Raw genomic sequence first — 21,752 nt, 5'->3', positions numbered from 1 at the left:
CTGTCACTAAAAATATGCTCAGCCATAATTTGCCATACTTCATTATCAAAATTTTCAATAGCATATCATAATCTCTGATCATATTAACTATTAATTTATATATATATAGTCTCATGATATGCTCTGACCACGAATAGAACAGGGGTACTTAGAGATATTTCCTTAACATTTGTATTAAAACAAATACCAAACTCTTGATTAGCTATAGAACTTGATAATACTAAGCAATTTATGCAAAATAAAACTAATCAGGAAGGTAGGGCTTAGGAACATTTATTGTTGCTTAGAGTGAAAGAGAGTGTAATTAGAATGATAAGGTAGTTATGATTGGAATAAATTATTGAGGTTACAGAGATTGCACCTTAAAGCATTTGATTAATCTTGAGAGACCTTGATTGTGAATATGTTCTAGGCCTTTAAAAATTGAAAAACTAGATCCTAGAACATAATCCTTTCTTCCGTCGGACTTTTGCAGACTGATCAAAACTCTTATGCTGATTTTCTATTTCTCTCCTTCCATATTTTCTACACTTTTATCTAATATTTTTATCTTTGTGTACAAATATTTTTTACCTGTTGTTTACCTGCAACTTAGAATTATCAGAAAATGTGTGGAAATGTGTTTGCTAATCTGAGGCGTGACTGGGAAGAGAGGCTCACGTACTCCAGAAGAAAATCCAGTTACCAGTTAAGATTTTTCATTAAAATATTTGAGTCATAGTTAATTTGCATTAGGATTTATTATCTGAGCAAACCTGACCTATTAAACCTTCTAAATCTATTACTGTCAGTTAATGTCATGATTGCAGGAAGAGCACATCATGTGCCATGAAAACACAGCTGTTCCACCAAATTTTTAACTTGAAATCACCATTGTGTAGTTTGTCACTGAATTATTAGGCACAATAAATTATTTTATGCTAGCCACTCTTGTGTCCATCTTCTTAATATTTTCCTTGCCATTATAAGTGCCTTTAGCTTTACAGGGCAATGAAAGGTTCTTGTATCAAGTTTGATTACTACTCTAATGTTTTCCAGGCATGCTTGGTGATGAGCTTGGCATATGAAACAATTTCCTACAGTAATAAAGCTAATTAAAGTGGGCAGTCATCCCCACATCACTCTTTAATGAATTATAATGAGCTCATTAATCTATGCAGTCTTGCTCACCACATCTATGGACTAAGCTTCTCTGGCAGTACAGGGTAGAACACATGCCCAGGAAAAAAAATGGATGCTGAAATGCATCTATTTTCCCATTTTTGGCATAGAAACAGGAGAAAGCAGAGGTATGCTTTAAGTGGAATATGTTTTTTAATAATCAGAATTGGAAAGGGTAAACAGCCAAGTCCATCCAATGAAGAATCATGCAGGACCTTAACAAGGTCTAGTATTGCACTGCAAGTGATAGAATAATTAATGCTTCTGTGGCACACGCATATCATGTAAAATATGACTTGGAAAAAATCTTTTAGTAACTGGCTCTCTGGGGAAAGTGCCTAAAGAAAAAAACATCAAAGCTCATTTTTGGCTCAGTTTCTTGGCATTTTTCTTTGTTTTCTCAAAATGAGCAAAGAAGAGATTGCAAGGTTATTTTATATCCAATTTCATAATGACAAATATTGGAAAATTAAGTGGTAGGATTTATGAGTGGAAAGCGCTGATTCATGCAAATATACATCTAGAAAAACCACCTATTTTTCTTTGATTCTAACCCCACAACTTTCCCCATCTGTAACAGATAAAGTCTAGTAATAGCAAATCACAGCTAACTGATGGAGCTACCTGGTCCTTACTAGCATTCCAGTGCTCTTAAGTCAAATCCCACAGGCATATTTTTATATTATTTTATACACAAAATTTTATCTCCATTTGGCTTAGTGCATTGATACATTTCTTTACATGCTAGCTCAGAATCAGGGAGAGCAGTTCTGTAGTAGCATATTTATTATGCTGGTGGGTGGTGTACTAATTAATTAAACTGTACTGTTTTCTATACTGGCCAAACTAGGTAGGCATTGATAGTTGGTATTGTATTGTCTGAAGAGACTTAAATTTTTTAGCATCTTTGTAGTTATGCTGTCACAGGACAATTATCTTATGATAGCTGACTTTTGTCTCAGTTATTTGACAAAGCCTTGGGTTTTGGTGTTTTTTTCCTCAAAAAAATAATAAACAAGTATTGTCTTTTGTAATGACCATAGTGTCAGTCCAGAAATCTGATTTTCTGTATGTATGCAAAGTGGAAGGTATTTAAAGATTGATATAGCTGCCTAAACTTGCGGCGAAATTTCCTGTTGGTTGAGCAAAGGTTTATTCTCAACTGAAAAATGTGTTTCCATTAAGGTCAGTAAGTAATTGAATATGCAGTGGAGGAGGGAGTTACACTGAATATACAGTCTAGTTTAGCTGGTTGACTTCACTACAGTGAAGTACATTCACTGTAATTCAGAATCTAGTCTTGACTACTGATAAGAAGATAAAACCTCATGTGGGTCTAGAGAAGCTCTGTGTGTCCATGCTCAGTGTACTAAATGGCTGCAGGTGAAAGAGGAGATAGAAATTTTTTTTATGTGGAGATGCAAATCCAGTTGTGCTTGACAAGTGTGATAAAGGCAGCAAACAATCTTCACGTTTTATATGTGTAAATTTTACGTCAGGTGTAGCAAGGTATTTTAAAATATATTGATTTTCTGATTTGCTCACCAACTGTGCATAATTTTGCGATTCACTGATATTTTCTTTAAAGGGTCAGTAATATTGTATAGGATGTCTATGTGACAGTCTTTAAGCAATAGTAATACTTTTTTTTATTTTTATTTTTTTATTTAAGTATAGAGGGTGTATTGTTCTCTCAATGCACCCTCATTATCTAATTATAAAGAGTCAGTAGAACATCCGGGGTTTCATTTTATCTAAATATGAGGGTTTCTTTCTTTCCTTTGTCACCATGGATCTAGGGAACCATTTGGAATAAATTTGTTAGGCAGGTGTACTCAATGATTGTCAAAGAAAAGGTATTTGTTCTTTGCACGTGATATGCATGCATGCAAGCATTTGTATACTTGATCCTAAAGACTTCCCTAGAATGATGCAGTACTTTCATAATTATAACTTCAAGCAGAGCTGGTTGCATCTCTTCTCCTTTCTTACTCTCTTGAAAGCATTTAAAAAGATTACTTCTGTTAATTCTAATGTACTTGGAAGATCTAAAAACTTATTCATTGCTTTCTTCCCTGAAGCATCCTCATCAATCTAAAATTGTTTTTATATATTTTTATTCTGATCCAAAGAAAAACTTGGATTTAATGTAAATGGTAATAATGCTAATGGTAAAATAAAAATATGTATTTTGTCCTTTTGTGCACAAGTTTTTTTTTGTTACATTTTTTCTCAAAACTGGAGGAAACCAAGGTCACTATTTCATAACACTCCCCTTTCCTCCTGTCTGAAATTTTCTTATGATTCCAGGAGGCAGGCACAGAATATTTTAAAGCTGATGTATTGAATTCAGCATAAAATAATAAATATTGTGTCACATATAGAAGCTGACAGTAGAAGACTACACTGGATTCAGGGCACATTGAGCTTAGTGACCTGTGTTGGAGCTAGAAGAAACTTTTCTATTGATCTCCTCTTGGGGCAGCCAGGATCCAGTTTGGACTTGTCTCCTTCTGTTTAGACAAATGAGGTTTTGTTTAGGACATTTTTTTCTGAATATGAAGAAATACATTTACTGGTATGTCAGTAATGAAGCATCTACAAAAATGCTGCAGGTTGGCAGATATTTTTACTTTACTTTTTTGGCCTGAACGTTTTTTGTCATGCTGCTTGGCAGAAGGGAAGTGACATAGAAATAAAAAAGTGGCTTCATTTCAACTGCAAATTAAATTATATTTGCACACAGTTACAGATTTTATGGATATTCTTTCATGTGACTTAGTCTATATGTATTAACATGATTAATAAGGTTGTTTGCCTGTAAAAGTGTGAAGAGGTTTTGGTTTTGCTGATTTGACGTTAGGGAAGAAAATTGGTTACGAATATATTTATCCCTGATGATAATGAGAGTTAATAGGACAATATTAAACTGATAAACATACCATTACAAACAAACAAAACCCCACCCTGATTACACAAGGCTTTCATCAAATTAATAAGTGCGGTGAGGTCTTGTAGAGAATTTGCAATGCTGAAAAGAAAGAGTGGTTGAAGAAGCACTCTTGGCAAATAAGATTATCTTGAAGGAAAATAAAAATTATAATTAAAAAATTGCTGTTTGTTTCCACATCAGTAGATGCATCAGCAGCACTGGGGGAACTGATTCAAAGAATGAGTCTTGAAATGCCTGTTTAAGATATCTGAGAATAGTAATGGAACAACAGAGAATAGGAAATCTCTTGCATCAGCTACTCATTCTGAGACCAATATGAGAAGTTGTTGAACTGCTAAGTCTTGCTGTGTTCTGTATGGCTGAATGTCAGATGGAAATAAGACAACTGCTTTTTGGTTGTTGGGTTTTTAAAAAAAGTTCTTTTAATTTGAGTTTGTTACTAGTTAAATTAGTAGAAACTGTTCTGGAAAATAGATTTGCTTGGACCATGAATGAATATAATAAAGGGGAAGGGTAGAACTGATTTCCTGAGATTTTAATCAGATCTCAGAAGTCTGCTGGAAGAGTCATACATGTGAATAAGGATGATCTTTTTTTTGTGCAGTTAAGTCAATTTCTAAAACCCTTTCAACAAAGATGTTCATCAAAGACTACTAAAAAATAAGATTAGTACAAAAGTCTTGTATCAGATTAATGGCAGATCAGAAGTACAGTACAAAAGACGTAAGTAGCTGTTTATTAAAGGAAGAATTGTACTTCTAGAAGGTCCAGAACAATCAAAATTGAAATGGAGTTTGAAATGTTGCAGAAAGATTTAATCATACTAAATGATGTAAAGATGGAAAGCAGTTGAGATTCCATGTCAGTAGATGCAATGGAGTATGCAAGGGGAAGAACCATTGTGTTTCTCCTTATAAGGAAAGAGAACTTTCAGACATGGTGCATAGCTCCTTGAAATGACCTCCCTAGTACTTAATAAAATATATTCCTTTTACAAAAGGGACTTAGAGTTGAGCATTTATTCTTAGTAGAATCCTGATTACCTGGTTCAAACATTCAGTCCAAGGGTGGAGGAAGGTTTTGATCTGAGATACAGGATGTCCTGTGTAAGGAAGAAGATATTTGCTAGCTTCAAACAGAGATGACAATAGTTACACAATAGTCATGTGGATTTATAAAACAATGGAAGTCGTGGAGGAGATGAATAGGAAGGACACCTACCTTGTATTAAGGAAACAGGAACAATGGCGTTGTTCCACAGCAGGTTGAAAACCAGAGGAAGGTTTAGGGAGTTTTGTTTCACTTGTTTTCTCTACAGTAATGTAGAATTAATTTAGGGAGCGATTGTACAGTATATGTGAATTCTGGCCATTAAGGGAGAATTGGTGGATTGATTATATTGGGAAAAATGCCTTCATATCTTTTGTTATGCTCTTGGCTACTATTCATGATTTCTGCAGGTTAGTTATAGCTTGGACTTCACCTGGTATAATCTTTTTCATGTTCTGCAGTTTATTAATCAAGCTTCATACTTTTAGTTTTAATACTTTTTATTATCACTCAGAAAGAGAGAAAATTTTACTGGAGTCGAACAGAAAATCCAAATTAATTTGCTTAATCTGTATTTCAGAGTTAACAGAGTTTGGCTCACTATTAAGAAAACATTTTTAATTTATCTTTGTATTCATAAATGTCTGAAGTCAAAGTAGCATAGCCCATATAGTTTCTTTGAGTGTTACCTTCACAGTTGAATATCAGCTGAATTCTAGTATTTAAATGGATGTAACTGCCCTAATTGACCCAGTAAAATATTTATTGATATCTTCCATGTAGCTCTACTTAGAATATGTTATACTATTACATAGGTCTTTTTTTAGGATTAATCATCCATATTTATCATAAGAAGATCAGATCCTGTGCTCCCCAAACTCCATTTGATTTCCCGATCAAGAAATGGAGAGTTGTTCCTTTAGAAGTGTAATTTCAATACTGGAGCTGTGTGGAAAGATGATGTCCAAAATTATGTCTTTTTCTGATATGATCAGGGTTTACAAAGCTGATTAAGGATTTTATTTATTTGTGTTTTTCCTAATGGAAAGATAACTTGGAGTGAGACTCTGCATGTGCTGGGTTTAGATGGTCATGGGAGATTACTCTGAGCTGTTGTGTTATGCTTTAATGGGAATTTCTGGAGCATGGACTTGCTCTCACCCTTGTTCTGGGCTTCAGCAACAGCTGGTGGGGCAGTGTGACATGAGAAGCAGGCAAGTTAAATGTGACCATTGCCTGCAGTCAGCAGGGATGCTCTTTGGGAGCATTGTTGGGACTCTATCCAAGACTAACTGATTTGGCAAGGCACCAACACAACAGATGAGCCAAAGGAACAAAATCAATGTGCCTTGCACATGTGAAGAAATGCAGCCAGCCAAATAATTTCTTTCTTGGTGTGATTGAAAGGGATTGATACAACAGATATGAAGTGATGCTGTAGGTAGAGCTAGAGAGAGCGCAGAAAGGGAAAAGTCACACTGTGTATAATAGGTGCCATGGTGTACTTACAGCAGAGACGAGACCAATGACTTAGTTTTGACACATGAAAGAAATAATGTAGACTTGGTCGGTCTCTGCTAATGTTGGGGTCCTTAGGACTTTGATTAAAACAAGAATAACAATAAACAGTGCAAGTACTCATGATCTGACTGAAAACTCATTTCTGAAAACACGGTCTGTAATATCCAGCAGTCTAGTCTTGTAATCTCAAATAGTGTAGATGCTGTTCCTTTTGCAAAACATGTTAACCCAAGTGGTGTCTCAGTTTGGAGAAAGATGGTAGTGCTCCTCTGAAAATTTCATTTAAGATACACAAAACTACTTGTTGCTTTTCTGATGTCAGGTGGTATAAAGTGAACCACAGAAGACATCCACAATCCCTCTCTAGACTCCTATGCTGTTTGCAGAAAAATACTGTTCATATTAAACCTTGTGTTTTCTCTGAGTGTTCTAGACAGTTATCCAGAAATATACGAATTTTTCTGCCTAGATCTGCTGCATAACTGAGAGGAAGCTTCAACTGTTGTGGCCTTTGTGTGCCTTTCTGGACCTGATACTCAGTTTTAAATTTCTTAGTTTTGTTTGTTCCAGGATTATTTTCTTAAGGCACGATATCCTAAGTAATTGTTGATATTTTCAGTGCCCTAAGTTGGTAAGCAATCCATTTGGCATCTGAAATTCAGCACATTTATCAAATGAGTTTTATTATAGTCTAATTCTATGGTATTTCTTTGGAAACATATTCTGTTTAATATCAGAGGAAAAGCAGTAAATTTGTCTTCTAGAATACTTGGTTAGTTCTGTTTATAGCACTTTGATTACAGTAAGCACAATATGCCTCTATGTTCTGAAGTATGAAGAGGTATTAAAGTAAGTTTTAAAATTTAAAATGATTATTCTTTTTGGCACTTATGCATAACCTCCTGCAGCTGTCTTCACACACAGCACAATTTTTCATCTTGTGTCCTGATCTGAGGAGAAACAGATTTGCTACTATGTTTAGCATTTTCCCAGATGAGCAGAATTAAACTAAAATAGGAAAACACTGGCACTAAGACATAGCAATCACTGTCATAGCTAGCAACTGAAAATAAGTAAAAGGGCGATAATTTGAAGACTATTCTGATCATAAATGTATGCAATAATAACAGGAGATTCATAATGAACTTGCATCTAAATAATAGATTTTTTTTTGAGTTTCAGGGGATATAAGTGAAGAAAATGATAGATAGCTTTTTATACATGGCTACCTTTACATTTTTGTAAAATATACTTGGAATTTAGTCTGCAAAACTTTTTTTTATTATCTATATTTAATCAAAGAAAGTAGTTTGAAGATTTACTGTTTGCTGATTATGCTGTCTAACAGTTCTCTTTAACAATGAGGTGTTAATTGACTTTTTATCAAGCATTTCCAGAGTCGTGGTCATGCTTATTACAATTGAGAGCAGAAAACTTATCCTTTTTTTATAGTAAAATAATGAATAGCATTCATAAAAACAATGAGAATAATAATGACAATGTAATATGTAGTATATATAATTTATTAAGCTCTGCAAAATGGCCTCAAAGCTGCAGTGTATACAGGTATCTTATGAAAACATGCCTAGAGTGTAGATTCAATTATTTGGACTGATAATTTCTTAGCATTCCTGTTCTATTGGACTAGTAGCCTTAATAAAATATTGGCATAAACTCATTTTGCAGAAAGATAAGGAATCAAAGTGGCAAAGTGTATTGGTTTAGTAAACAGGAAAAGGAAATGTCACCTAGCAGACTTTTCTATCTGTGGACATTTCATTGATTTTAGTTGATTTCTGAACTTATATGACAGTCTGTTCTTTTACTCTATAAATATTGTAAGGGTTGAAAAAAGCGGGAGACATATTTTTCAAATGTGATCGTGCCCTATACACTATAATTGGGCTTATTTTTCTAAGCACATAAATACATTGGTCAGATGTCTACTGGAATGTGGTTATAGCTAAGAGGCCAACTCTCAGAACCCCAGAGTATTCAAAGTGTATTTAGAAAGCCCTACTTTATGAGGGAAATGTTTGGTTTTTTTCCAGCTTAGTGAGATTTCGTATAAATTTAGAATACATTGAGTGCATTCTTTCCTAAGAACAGGCCATCCTTTTCAAGTTATTCCTTCTTTAATATCTGTTGCTGTGACAAATCATTAGGAGGCAAGACTGGGTTCTTGGGAGGTTTGGGTTTGGGCTTTTTTTGTTGTTGTTTTTTGTACTATAAATCCCCATCATACTGTGTCTATTTCTCATCCACCTTGAGAAGCTTTTCTCAAAAAAATCTTTGATCTTTCCATGGCATCTTTGCCCTGTATTATAGTTTCTCAGCAGATAATGAAGCATTTCAGACATCCTGTAGAGAAGAAGTAGAGGTGATCCATTCCTGAATTCACACCATCAGATATACATTTCTGTTTGCCCACAGACTAATGAATAACACAACATTCCACCAGTTTGTGCTGCCCTCTGCACCTTTCCATAATGTGGAATTTCTTTAATATGATTTGTGCAATCCTTCACTGAAATATTTTGGTTCTTGCATGAGAAAAGCATGTTCCGAGCCTCTTCTCCTGCCATAATTTCAGTACGTATTTCTGGAGGGACTATATTCAGTATTTTAGCAACAGTTTTCTCCACAGAATTTTTTATTCTGTTAGTGCTACATTCAGTCAGGTGCCTGCGAAGTTGAAATTGCCCAAACCTTTTTGCAGTCAACTGCTTGACAACATGTTTTATTTCTTTTATTCAAAATCTTGCATTTGAAGAAAGATTGATGCCTCTGCAGATACCATGCAGCAAAATGAGATTATAACATCCTAATTCTGTTCTGCATTCAACAGCAAACAGCTGTCTGCTGCTCCAAGAAAGCAGGTTCTATCATGTGTAGCAGTGACTTGGGAAGATAAGCACCATCACTCCTTCCTCTTTCTTTCTCTTGCTTTGTACACCCAGCATGATGCCATATTTGATGGAATATTCATTGGATCAGTTGGCTCTCTTGGCTGTGTCCCCTCCCAACTCCTTTGTGCCACCCCCTCTCCTCACTGCAGTGGCAGTACAAGAAGCAGAAAAGGCCTTGACACCATGTAAGTGCTGCTTGGCAAAAACAAAATAAAATCTGTATTAACAGTATCAACAGTGCTTCCAGGTCAAATCGAACCTGTAGTGCCATACAAGCTTCTGGTAAGAAAGTTAACTCTACCTCAGCCTAAATCATCGCAGAGTCCAAACCTAAGAGTCTCAAGCATCCCAGAAATTACAGGGTGCTCTTTTCCAAGGATGCAGTGGCCTTGATAATGCAGGGCACTGATTTCCAAGCACCGTGTCCTGCTGGAAGGGTTAATCAGAGTTTTGCTGAAATGAGGCAGTGCGAGGGAAAAACCTTAGCCCTACATGCTTTTCTCCAATCTCTAAGGATAATTATGGTCTACATTTTATGAGACGATTGTTGCATGGAATGTGGAATTTAAGTGCCTGGAGAACTGTGCTGAGCAGGAGGGGTCCATTCCTTGGCTGCCTGAGGAAGATCCAGCTGGGTGCTTGACTGCTTTTTGCCAGGAGAAGTGCACTGTAGGCTTTAAGTCTTTGGAAATTCTCTGAGGCAGAATCTTTCTTCAAGCTCTCACTAGTCGAAGGGAGTTCTGCTTTGCGTCTTAGACAAAACCTAGTGCCAAAGCTCACTGCAAGTCTTTCCTGCTGTGGTTGAGGCATGATGTTACAGGCCTTGTTCCTGTATCTGCTTGTGCAGGCTTTCCAGAAGATATTTTTGTAATAGTTTTGACTATGGGACCTTGATATTTTTCTTTTTCCACTCTGTAGTGTGCTATTTTATTCAAAGTTTAAAAGAAGAAATTCAAGAGGTAGCAACAGTGTAAAACTGTGCTGACAAAAGAACTTGGAACAGTGTAACTAAAATTTGAGGTACCATAGGAAATGCCATATTGTTTTTAAAACCATTTTGTTAAATTAAGACCTTGCTTTGATAAAATAATTGTTGCTGATACTTAAAACCATTTTTTTTTAGAATCAGATACTTTTGCTAACAGTAATATTAAATATATACTAATATCATATTCAGTGCTGCGGGCTGTATTCTGGGACGTGTTAAAATTTTATTTTCAGCTAATGTACCTAAACATGAATCTGCTAGTAGATAGTAAAATGCTTCAATACCATATAATAAAGAAAACTTCCATGACTTTTCCCCTAACATAGATAATGGGAGTTCTGTTTTCTTTATAAATTTGAATCTTTCAGAAGATCTATAGTAGTACAGAAATAGTGTGTAGGTGGCCAGAAATGGTGTAGCTCTTTCTTTTGCAGTTGTTTTAAATATTTGCAATATTGATGCACATGTGTCTTGTTTCTTCTTCCAATTCTGTTAGAGCAATATAAGTAAGTACTTTGGAAGATTATAATTATTACCTTCTATGTGAGGAAAATGGGCTCACACTCTACTGTTTTTGTCCTGTGTTTTTGTGTTTATTTGGAAATACAAACAATTAGTAGTGGCAGAGTGCAAGTTTATCACACAGGTTATACTCTTTAGAACCTCTGAACTCTACAAAGTCTAAAAAATTTCTGCACTATTGCTGCTATTACCTGATAACTAGAGGTCCAATTTTTTTATTTTTAGAGTAAGTGTTGTGAATATACCAGCAGATTTCCAAAAGTTCTCTTGTCATGTGGCTTGTGATTTTCTATTATTTTTTTTCATTTTTTCTCTCAATAATATTGCTCCAAATTAGTAAACTTCCCAAACTAAATGTTTCCATGCTAGAAGGATGTAAAAATAGAGTTCTTCTGCTACAGTTGTATAACCATCTGGTTAGTTTACTTTTCAAGCGTTCAGTCTATTAATTTGAATTTCTTCTCTGGGACGTTTATCAGAACAACACAGAACTTGATCTTTCTTCTTCAAATATGGTGTTGAGACTTAGATGAACTCATGAGATTTCCTCAGAACAGCTTGCAGCCTGTCTCCTGGACATGGGTTTGGGTACAGTTTTAGGTATTAGGGTCACTTTCGTGCAGGTCAGACTGAGTTACAGTAGTTATTTCACTAAGTGGTAACCATATTCTTTCCTCCCCCAGTTTATACAAGAACTGTTGCTGTTTTAGCTGATGTGAGGCAAATGATGTGTGGATAGGGAGTGTCCTTTCCTTTTCTTGTGGATGTATGTTGTGCTTTCTTTTTCATCTCTCCAAGATCCAGAGCTCTGCAATAATGCTCTAAATTGATATTTCTCTAATGTTGTTTTGTATGATTACAACATTTCATAGCTGTTTCTCAAATGAAAAGGAATGACCTGATAGGATCTTCAGTAAAAAGAGTTGAAAGATTCAGAAAACAATGAAATGGACTTCTGTGCAGGGAGCTATTCAAATGTCTCTGCAATGTTTTTGGATACGTTAATTTCTTTATGCAACAACTTAGGAAATGTTATTGAAAATACCACACATGACAAAGAAAAATGGAGTTTAATTATTTGAAAGCAATTATCTCACACTATGTGAAACAGCCTCTTCTTGTCATGAGCAAAATAGAAGCGTTAAGCCTTTTATAACATTTCTTTTGATGTTTTTCTAGGATGGAATAAAAGATGAATGCTCAGTGCTGAAGCTGCAGCTGAAGGAGAGGGACGAACTCATAGCCCAGCTTCGTGAGGAGCTGGTAAGCAGGAGAAACAATGGGGGATTTTTCTGGGTGGTTTTGGGTTCATTTCCCTGATAATGTCACTCCAAGGCCAGATATTAAAGAAATACAATTTCACACCTGCAACAGAATGACTAGCCTAAGGCTATGTTAATCATTCAGATTCACATGATATCACTGACTGTACTTTTCTAGGGATTTGGCAGCCTCTGAAGTGGTTACTGTCTAGGTTCACTGCTTGTAAAAGTTACTGTGAAGACATTGTGTTGACAGTTGTCTGATCAGAGGGAGATAAGCACAGCACTGTATGCATATGCCAGAAATCTTGAAGGGCCATGCAAATGCCTGATAAATTGTCAGTACTTCTCCCATGAGCTGCTTTTCACATCTATGAGATTCTTCAGTAGAAAAGGAAATAAGGTTTTTTTCCTCTCCATAATAGATGTTTTTGCATAAAATAATAAATATTCTTATAAGTGCTGAACCTTTACTTAGCATATGAGCTACTAATGCTTGGCTACTGCTGCTTTAAGGATTGATAAAATACTTTCCATTGACTGAAGCAAAATACATGATTCAGCAATTGAAAAAAAAAAAAAAACCTTAACAGATGAAAATGGATTTTATTATTTTGCTCAGTCTGTGGTAACAGATTTTTAAGATTGCTTGTGGTTAAAGCATGGATGTCTTCAGTATTTTCAAATAAATGAGAGGGAGTTTTCACCCCCTCTCTCACTGCAGACAAATCCTGTAGGGTCACCACCTTCAGGAGGACACTCAGCACATACATTCTTTCCATGAAAACTGCAGCCGTGTGCGCACCTAGGATTTTGTCTAAGCACCCTTTCAGACAAGGGTTTGTTTCCTTAATTAGATCTTAATTTGTTGATCTACCTCAGGGGATTTTTGTGCCTTTCTGTCTTGTGCCTCTCATGCCTAGCTCAGAACTCAAACAGAATTAATTCAGGTCTAGGCTATTACTGCATTTTTTTATACTCACTAAAAGCAGGAGTGCACTTTTATGCCAAATAACTTGAGTTTCAAGTTGCATGGGAAAAATGTTATCCTGCCCAAGACTGAAACATTTCTTTGCTATATTAACATCTGCAATATAAATACACATCATTAATATTCTTTGGTTTTTATTTGGTTACATTAAGAAATGATGTATTGTGTAATTATTATCTAAAATTAAATGACAAAATGGGACACAGGGTGCATCAAACTTCTCCACAGTCCTGGAGCATTAATTTTATATCAGTCTAGTTCAGAACATATGCTATTTAACTGGTGGACATTTTTGTCATTGTAAAATTACCATGTATTGATGCAGGGAGCTGTAGCTCATTTGCTGTTAACTGTTGTCAAAATTCATCTGTATATACATCATTTGATGAGAAAAAGACCCACAGGGAACCATCATAATAGAAAAAAAGTACAACTTCCCAGGGCCTTGAAATAAGGATTTCTGTATGATTGAAAATATCGTGGATTCAATCAATGATTAATTGACTTCAGTTTTGACACTCTAAGACTTGTAAAGGAAAGGAGGTGGGATATTTGAGACCATGTTTAGTCATTTGAAATTAAGCTTTGAAAGGACTCAGTAGATCTGATTTACTCCTCATTGAACTGACTAAAGCCAGGTTGGGAGGTGAACATGATAGAACTATTTTAGTTTATGAAACCTAGAAAAAAAAAGTGGGAACACCATAGGGGAAAAAAGTTTGTTTTTTGTGGTGTAGTTGTGGTGGATTTTTTGTTTGTTTGTTTTTTGGGTTTTCTTTTGTGTGTTTTTGTTTTCTTGAGTTGTCCAAGTACAGTCATAGATGTACTTTTAAAATATCTACTGTATCTTCTGCAATACTGTGCATACATCCAGCGCCCTTTTTCTGGAGCTGCCCTGGGTCCTGCCACCATGGCATTGATGAAGTTGGCTCCTGGTTGTGTGAGATACTCTTAGAACTTTTTTCAGTGTGCTCTCGAGTGAAAGTAAGCTGTCTTTCCGAGCTGTAAATTAATTAAATTTGTAATGGTTGCCAGGAAATTCTGATTATGTTTTCTTAGCTTGCATAAAACTGACCAAAAAATTGATGTGAAACATGCATATTCTGCAAATGTTGCATTTACTTGAATGTTTTTGAGACTGTAAACATTTGGAAAGTAAATGTTTACAACAGTTAAGAGCAGTAATTTTTGCCTAATGAAACTGCAAGTATTTTCACATAGCTGCAATTTATTACAGACATTGCACATAGAAAACTAAAACTTTTGTTCTTGTATCTTGGGGCAGACCATGTTCCATTTATCATTCTTAATATAGAAATAGAAAATTTGTAAATGCAACTGGCCTGTCTTGAAATCATGGCATTCTGATGCTAATTCACAAATAGCACATAAAAATTCATTTGAGTAGGAATCAGTTTTATGCTTCTTGAGAAGTACATGAAAATTTGTACTTTCCAGCATTCAAGTTGAATGTTTGCAAGTAGGTTTAAAACCCTTGCTTAGCTGGTTTTACTGCAAAACTCTTCAACTAACCCAGAGTGAATTTGGGCAAATTTTGGCTCTCTGGGAGTTTTTGCTTCTTGCTTTCCCCTAGATTTTCTAGGCTTTTCAAGTAGTTTTCCTGTCTGATTTTTTTTCCCCCTAATTTTTAAATACTTTTTAAAAAGCATTTCTACCTCATTTGAGTCCATTATGAAGGAAACCTGGAGATGAGGAAAATGTGAAGGGAGTGTGAGCTGATGAAGCTTCAGAACTTGCAATTGTTACATAGTTTTTTAAGGGTGAAAAGGCTAAATACTAGAGAAATGAAAATATGGGTTTGGATGCTCAGTTGCAATATCCTGGTAGAAAGGATTAAATACAATGGTATTTTATTTAAAAATATTTATTATATATATAATATATACATATATATATATAATATATATATTATTTGTATATTTTATATGTAAAAGAAATGGTAGGAGCCATCACCTACCTCCTAATAAACCAAAAAGAACATAGAATTGTCTCTTGCAGATTTGTAGTTTGTTCTCTTTTTTAGTGATTAGTTTTTATTGACTACCTTTGTCACCAGAAGTGTGGCTGTCTTTGGAGAAATAAAGATAGGTAGGTAGAGAAGTTGAATTAATTCTTCCATCTTCCATTATCTCCTGAAATATGCCTGTTTCTGAAATGTCAGGTACACCAACCTGCTCTAAAGCTACCTGGAAATGGTAAACTTCAGCAGGAATTGAAAATTCGGGTTCAAACCACCACTTTTCTCAAAACTGTACTCATTTGTGAGAATGTTCTCCAGGGAATCAAATTAAGCATGTCCATTCTGCAGGGAACGTGCTCTTCTTTTCTCGTCTTTTTTTCCCACTAAAATAACCAAAATAAGTAAACATCTTCATTTTCATTGGCATGAAGATATTTGTAACCTCAGCTGTCTCATACGCAGGTCTGCCTGCAACTGCATCTTTCTGTATATTTTCCCAAATTGATATTTTTGCACTGCAGTGTGAGCATTTACAATGACTTTAAGCAGAAAATATTTTCATGCTATATTGGCAAAAATAACTGACTTCTGATTACAGTAACATTTATTCTATTGCTGTCATTGGTACAGCAACATTCACGCTGAAAAACGAGAGTTAACACCATTATCCTTTCAACCTTGATTCCCTATGTGACTTAAGTCGTGTTGTGCCACTAAAATGAAAAATGTAGTGAGGCAGCTTGAGTGGATTCTGACTGGAACCGGAGGTAAAGTTAGGTCAGGAAATTAATCCCCCTTATAGCCCAGCTGTTGGGAGTACTTTTCTGCCATGGAGGTGGCTCTTTATCAAATGCTAGACTTTCTGCATTTATAGAATAGTGAGGTACACTGCTACCTAAGTGGATTTGAAGTTACTCCTTTCAGACTAGTTATTCTGGAGTTAGCTCAACAAAATATAGCTGCCCAATTTTTATTTTTTAAACTTTTTTCCCTTGTTTTTTTCAAATCATAAATAAGCTCTACCTCCCTGCCCAAAACTTAGGTTAAATTATTTGAGGGGAGGGGGTTGGTGGGTGATTATTTTTGGTGAGGAGTGGTTTTTGTATTTGTTTGTTTAGTTGCTGTATCCTAAATACAGTGTATTCCTGGAGGGCAAAACTGATGACAAGCTTAGCTGTTTTCTGTAGGTTGATTTCAATAATGGGCAATTAGCCAATTGCTCAGTTGTCGAAGTATGGTGAGGATGAGTACTTTTCACTCAACTTTGAAGTGTAACAGAAAACCTTAAATGCATTTGAATCCTGCTGATGAACTGTTGATGAAAAACACTTACGTTAAGTGTAAAAATCACCTCAAAATGTAGTTATGCCAATTCAGTTTCCTTGAATTTTACAGTCTTAACATCACATCTTTGCCTTTGTCAGGCAAAGAATGAGATTGGGATAAAAATGTCATGAGCACATGGGGAAAATAATTTTTTGAGTTGTTTTCAAAAAGAGAAATTTTCATTAGTCCAGGCTACTTTTAAAATTTTAAAAACAGTTGCCCTTGAAATTTTAAAGACATTAGATTGTTCCCATTTGAAAAGGATAGTAGTCCTTGTTTTTAGAAAAAAATCTAGATTATTCTTTACACTGTTTACCCGTTCGCTTTACAATCTGCTGGTTTGTAGTCTTATTTCATGTTGGCTGTTTTTATGAGAGTGTGTTACAAGACACATGGATAATTTACATAAGAACCAGCATTTGTAAGTAATCTCAAATCCTCTTTCTTCACCATATTTAGGAAAAATTAGGAGTAGAAAAGAAATAGATGAGGTGTGCTTAAACATTATTAAAGTGTCAGGCATCTTCTCCCTTTTTTGCAAGAGAATTAATTGCATGTATTCCAGAAGAGTCTTATCTGAGCAGTAATTACTCTCTGAATCAGTTCCACAAGACAGACATAGACATGGAGTGTGAAAATGGCAATATCCTACAACCCACTATGGGGATTAGGCTCCAAATCCTTGTCTACACCAGTCCCTTGATGAAAAGCTGCCAGTCAGATAGGATCTTTAATATTCCTGGCCACTTGTAGAGGTGATTCTGTGTATAAGTTTAAGTTCCTGCTACAAAGCATTGTCATATCATGGTGTTTGGCACAGATAAAAAAATATGTCACGAGCATAGAATGTGTTCCTGGTCTCACTGAGGCTCTGCTCTGGATTGTTTAATAAAAATAACACTGCAAAATGAATGGACCTGAAATACAGAATGTTTCCAAAGTCTGCCTTGAGACACAGTGGCAAGGCCTGCCCTCCTTCAGTAATAATGCACTGTGTGTGCTTATTTGACAGTCATTGGCAGGACTGTCACTTGTAGTCAGCTGCCTTCATGAGATGTACAATGTTTTACTGATGGGCCTTCTAGTATAAGCAGGCAGTTCTGATCTGGCCTTAGGCCAAAATCTAGGAAAACTTTATTTTTGATCTATCTGAAGGACCAAATGTGTGTCTCACTATCACCTTTCCTTTTTTTCTCCTAATTTTTTTAACTGATTTTTGCTCAAGTGAAGATCTAAAGATAGCTGAACATGGGTGAATTTTAGGAAAAATGGAAATGACATCTTGGGGATGTGCAGGGAAGGCAGACTCTGTGTGTTGCAGTTCAGCTTTGTAGATGTTTTCCTTTGCAGGATGAAATTTGGCTAAAAAGTATTGAAATTCATTGTTGCTTTATTTTAGGTTTGTGATATTAGATAAATTCTCAAATAAATACTCAGGCTTGAGCTGACATGAAAATGACAGCTGTCAGTATAAACTAATTAAATACTATTGCCTATGTGTGTTTATAAGACAACAGAGAAAAGTAATGTTGCTAAAAGCAAATACAAGTGTGCTGGGAGGTTTGTTTTGCTTCTGAAGATCAACAGTTTGATTTCTATGAATTAGCACCTTCAGTATGTTGCTAAAGGCATATGTGTGACATATTTTTATTATAATCATCTGATGAGAGATTGATAAATGCATTATCCTCAGCTCTGCACTACAGTGTGTGATGTATCAACTGGTAGTGTTGTTTCTTCAAATAATTAATTTTCTGCTTGGAGAAATATTTTTGCTCTTCACAATGTGGGGATATCTGTCTGTGCTAAGGATCTGATAGAAAAATAATGTTTTGTTTGGTTTCTCCTTTCTTGCCTCAATCTTACTGTCTTGTCCAGTTTTCTTTGCCATAGCTGGGCATAATTCACAGAAAAGTCTGTACATACACACTGGTATAGCAACCATCACAAATGAAGAATCATCTGTGTTTTAATACCAGAATATAATTTTTCTTTGCATGCTAGTGACATTTTTTAAGGAAGGGTGTAATGTAGTGTTTATCCTCAGTGAATATTGTTTCATTCACTCTTAGCATATTCCAGAATGTAAAGATATGAAATGTTTTTGTCTGTAAATAACACCTTGTTCACACATGAGAATCTTTAGGAAAAAAAAAAAGGAAAATACTTTGATGTTAGGACTGGGAAACTGTTCTTAAGTCACCAAAAAGCTGGAGTATCTGTCCTTTCCTAAAAGAATAAACAAAAAAGAAATTATTTGCATGAAAGTATTTCTTGCATCTCACTAATACTGCTTCTCAGAGACTGACTCCATAGATCCTCTCCAACTTTTGTATATTTTTGTTTTTCCATTATTCAATTTCAGTTTGTTATTTGAAGTGCACAAGATTTAAGAGATTCAACAAAGAATCCGTTTTAAATTCTGTTTCAAAGTCTGAGTGCTTTCTCACTGAAGATACCTTCTGTACTTTGGCATAATGAATATTGCATGGTTGAAAGTATGTTCAAACATTTCCTCTGGTGCTCTGCCTTCTTTGAAACACATTCTTTAGTCATTTTAAGTTCTGTTTAGAACTGGGGTATATGTGGAGTTTGAGTAAAATTTCCATGTAAAAGTTCTGCTTCATACCTAGTTTGTCTATGAGCCTTTAGCTCTGAAATTGAGAAAGTTGCCCCTTCCAGTTTTTGGAGGGCAAAAATGCCCTTTGCTATAGCTGTTTCCCATGGTTTGGAGAAGTGAATTAAATATAATAAAGTACTACTGATCTTCTAGATTTGAGTAGCTAATTATTATATTGCATGTCCTTTCTTGTCTCTGTTATTAGCCTAGGATGGGTGGGACTGATGCTGGGGCTGGAGAGCTGCTGAATAGATAAATGCCCTTTTTTTTTTTTTTTTTTTTTTTTTTTTTTTTTTTTTATCAGACTAGCAATCTTACAGCAAGAGGTAGGTTTTGGTCACAATGTCAAGCCTTTCTTCCATGCAGGTCTTTAATGCTCCCCTTGGATTTGTTCTTCTGCTGTTCTGATTTCCTGAATCTTTCTTCAGGAAATCTTTCTATAGAAACCACACACAGTCTGAACATCTTTCAATGTCCTGTGCATGTTTTATCAGTTCTTTATCCAGAAGCTTACTGATGCCCACTTCTGGGTGGAAATTTTTTGCAAACTTAGGTGTTTCTACTGCTGTACAGCTGTAATACTTTTGGCTCAGATGAGGTTTTGTCAGTATCCTGGTGTAACAAGAAGCGAATAGGTTCTGTAGCCAAGCTTTCAGTAATTACCTGCTGATTACCCTGTATTTAGGCTGGGTGTTTGGTGAGATAGGCAGTGGGCTGTACAAATGCCCGTTGTTGCCCTGCAGAGAGGAGGCAGATGACTGAAGAGCTGTAATGCATTCTTGTCAAATGTTAGTAAAACTTCCCATGTGGATACAAAAGTGTGTTACAAGACTATGTACAAAAGCCTGAGTAGTGCCCTAGCAGTGAGCTAGCTTGCAAATTTCTACTTCCATTGGTAAGCTGTTTCCAAAAATTATTGCTCAAGTAATCTTGTTTCCTATTTTGTCTCCTCTGATAGTTTAACTGAAAGAACATTTTATATTCCTTTATATCTTGATTAAAAGAAAATAAAACAATAGTGTATGGTCATTATCAAAAAATGAAATAAAAAAACAATCTTACTGACTTTTTAGCCACATATTACGGTTAAATTATAAAGGAAAAATAAGGTGCTGGTCAATATTAAGTCAGCTTAATCTCTCTTGTACATTTATTTGGTTTGTCTGTGTACTCAATACTCAATTCTGACTATTTTTTCATTAGATTGGTCTGTATGGCTAGGAAAATAAAAGCAATGAACTGTTTCTTAATATTCTTTGTTGACTTCAGAATATAGAGTGAAAATACATCTTTTTTGTCTTGATTGGTGAGTTTTTTTCCAGAGCTGTTCTTCATGAATAATTCAGTACATTTGAAATGTACTTAACGTATTTTAGCGTTTTCTGGTAATAATGGAAGACATTTATCTTACACTTCCCAATTTGACTTACAGATGATATTGTTTTTCTCAAAGGGAGCTTTTCTGATTTGCCAGAAGAGTAATAGAGTTTGCAGGCTATGATATTTATCAGAATTCACCAATTATTAACACAGGGATTTATAAAACCAGACTTTCTCCAAGTGTGATATTTGTGTTTCAGCTTACAAATGAGGGTCGCACTCAGCTATTCTAGTTGAGAAATAGGATGCTGTATTATTGTGACTTTAGAAAAAAAAAAGTGGAGCTATTGTGCTGGTAGTATGGTGATGAGAAGGAATAAATATAAATTGTGTAAACTTGGACCTGTCTGGTAGGGCTACTTGCAGTGGAGCTCAGGTTAATAGGCTGGAAAAATAAAAAGTGGTGCAATTAAAGGGTGATCTAAAGCAGCTGAACAACTTGTGCTAATTTTTTAGCTGAACTGTGTGTTTATCATACTGCTTTCTAGAGCAGGGTGATGGGCTCTGAATGGAAGGGTGGTAGAGAGAGGGCAGGATTTTTGGATTGTCCCTGAATGTATACCTTCTGCACTGCAAACAGAGGCATGATTAAAAAATTGCTGTACAAATAAATAGAAATTCCTGTGCAAAGGATCCTCATTTAGCCAGTGTGAATAAGAAAGCTTTGACTATTTTCTGCAATTTTTTTGAAGTCATCTTGTTGCATCTTCTTTAATTTATGGAAATGGGATTGAGTACTTAAGGGACAAAGATGTTTGCTTTCTTTTGTCCCTCCAGTTCAGAACCACTGGGGTGATGAGGCTATAGAGAAAAAGCTGATGAACCACAAGTGGCTTAAGACATCTTCTCTAGTGCTGTTTTGTCTGTATTTGTCAAATCACAGTTACTAATGTATATCTGTTTGTCTTAACTATAATCTAAAAATTTGTGCACCATTCTGCTTAGCAAAATGCAGAGAAAAAGGCAGAGAGCTTTTTTCACGTATGTTATCCTGCATAAAACCAGATTTTTATAATCATGTAAGCAGATTGAGGGGGAGATAGAGAGAGTGAGAAAACTACTTGAACTGCAAGGTAACAATTAAGTGG

The 21,752-nt window shown here is 35.4% G+C and overlaps 1 protein-coding gene across 11 annotated transcripts in view; it reads left to right on the top strand.

The window, feature by feature from the left end:
• The window catches only part of CCSER1 (coiled-coil serine rich protein 1), a 617,316-nt gene that overhangs the window by 324,341 nt on the left and 271,223 nt on the right, over positions 1-21,752 (top strand). For all 11 annotated transcript variants that reach the window (XR_012055746.1, XR_012055747.1, XM_072928594.1 and 8 more), the window contains one exon: positions 12,284-12,367. Coding sequence is in view for 9 of the 11 variants with exons in the window: in XM_072928594.1 (XP_072784695.1) it covers positions 12,284-12,367 (84 nt within the window). In the remaining 2 variants the exon portion in view is untranslated. The remainder of the gene's footprint in view (positions 1-12,283; positions 12,368-21,752) is intronic.

The sequence above is a fragment of the Taeniopygia guttata genome, chromosome 4, assembly GCF_048771995.1.
Source record: "Taeniopygia guttata chromosome 4, bTaeGut7.mat, whole genome shotgun sequence".
NCBI classification, from domain to species: domain Eukaryota; kingdom Metazoa; phylum Chordata; class Aves; order Passeriformes; family Estrildidae; genus Taeniopygia; species Taeniopygia guttata.
This window is presented reverse-complemented; position numbering and strand designations above follow the sequence as displayed.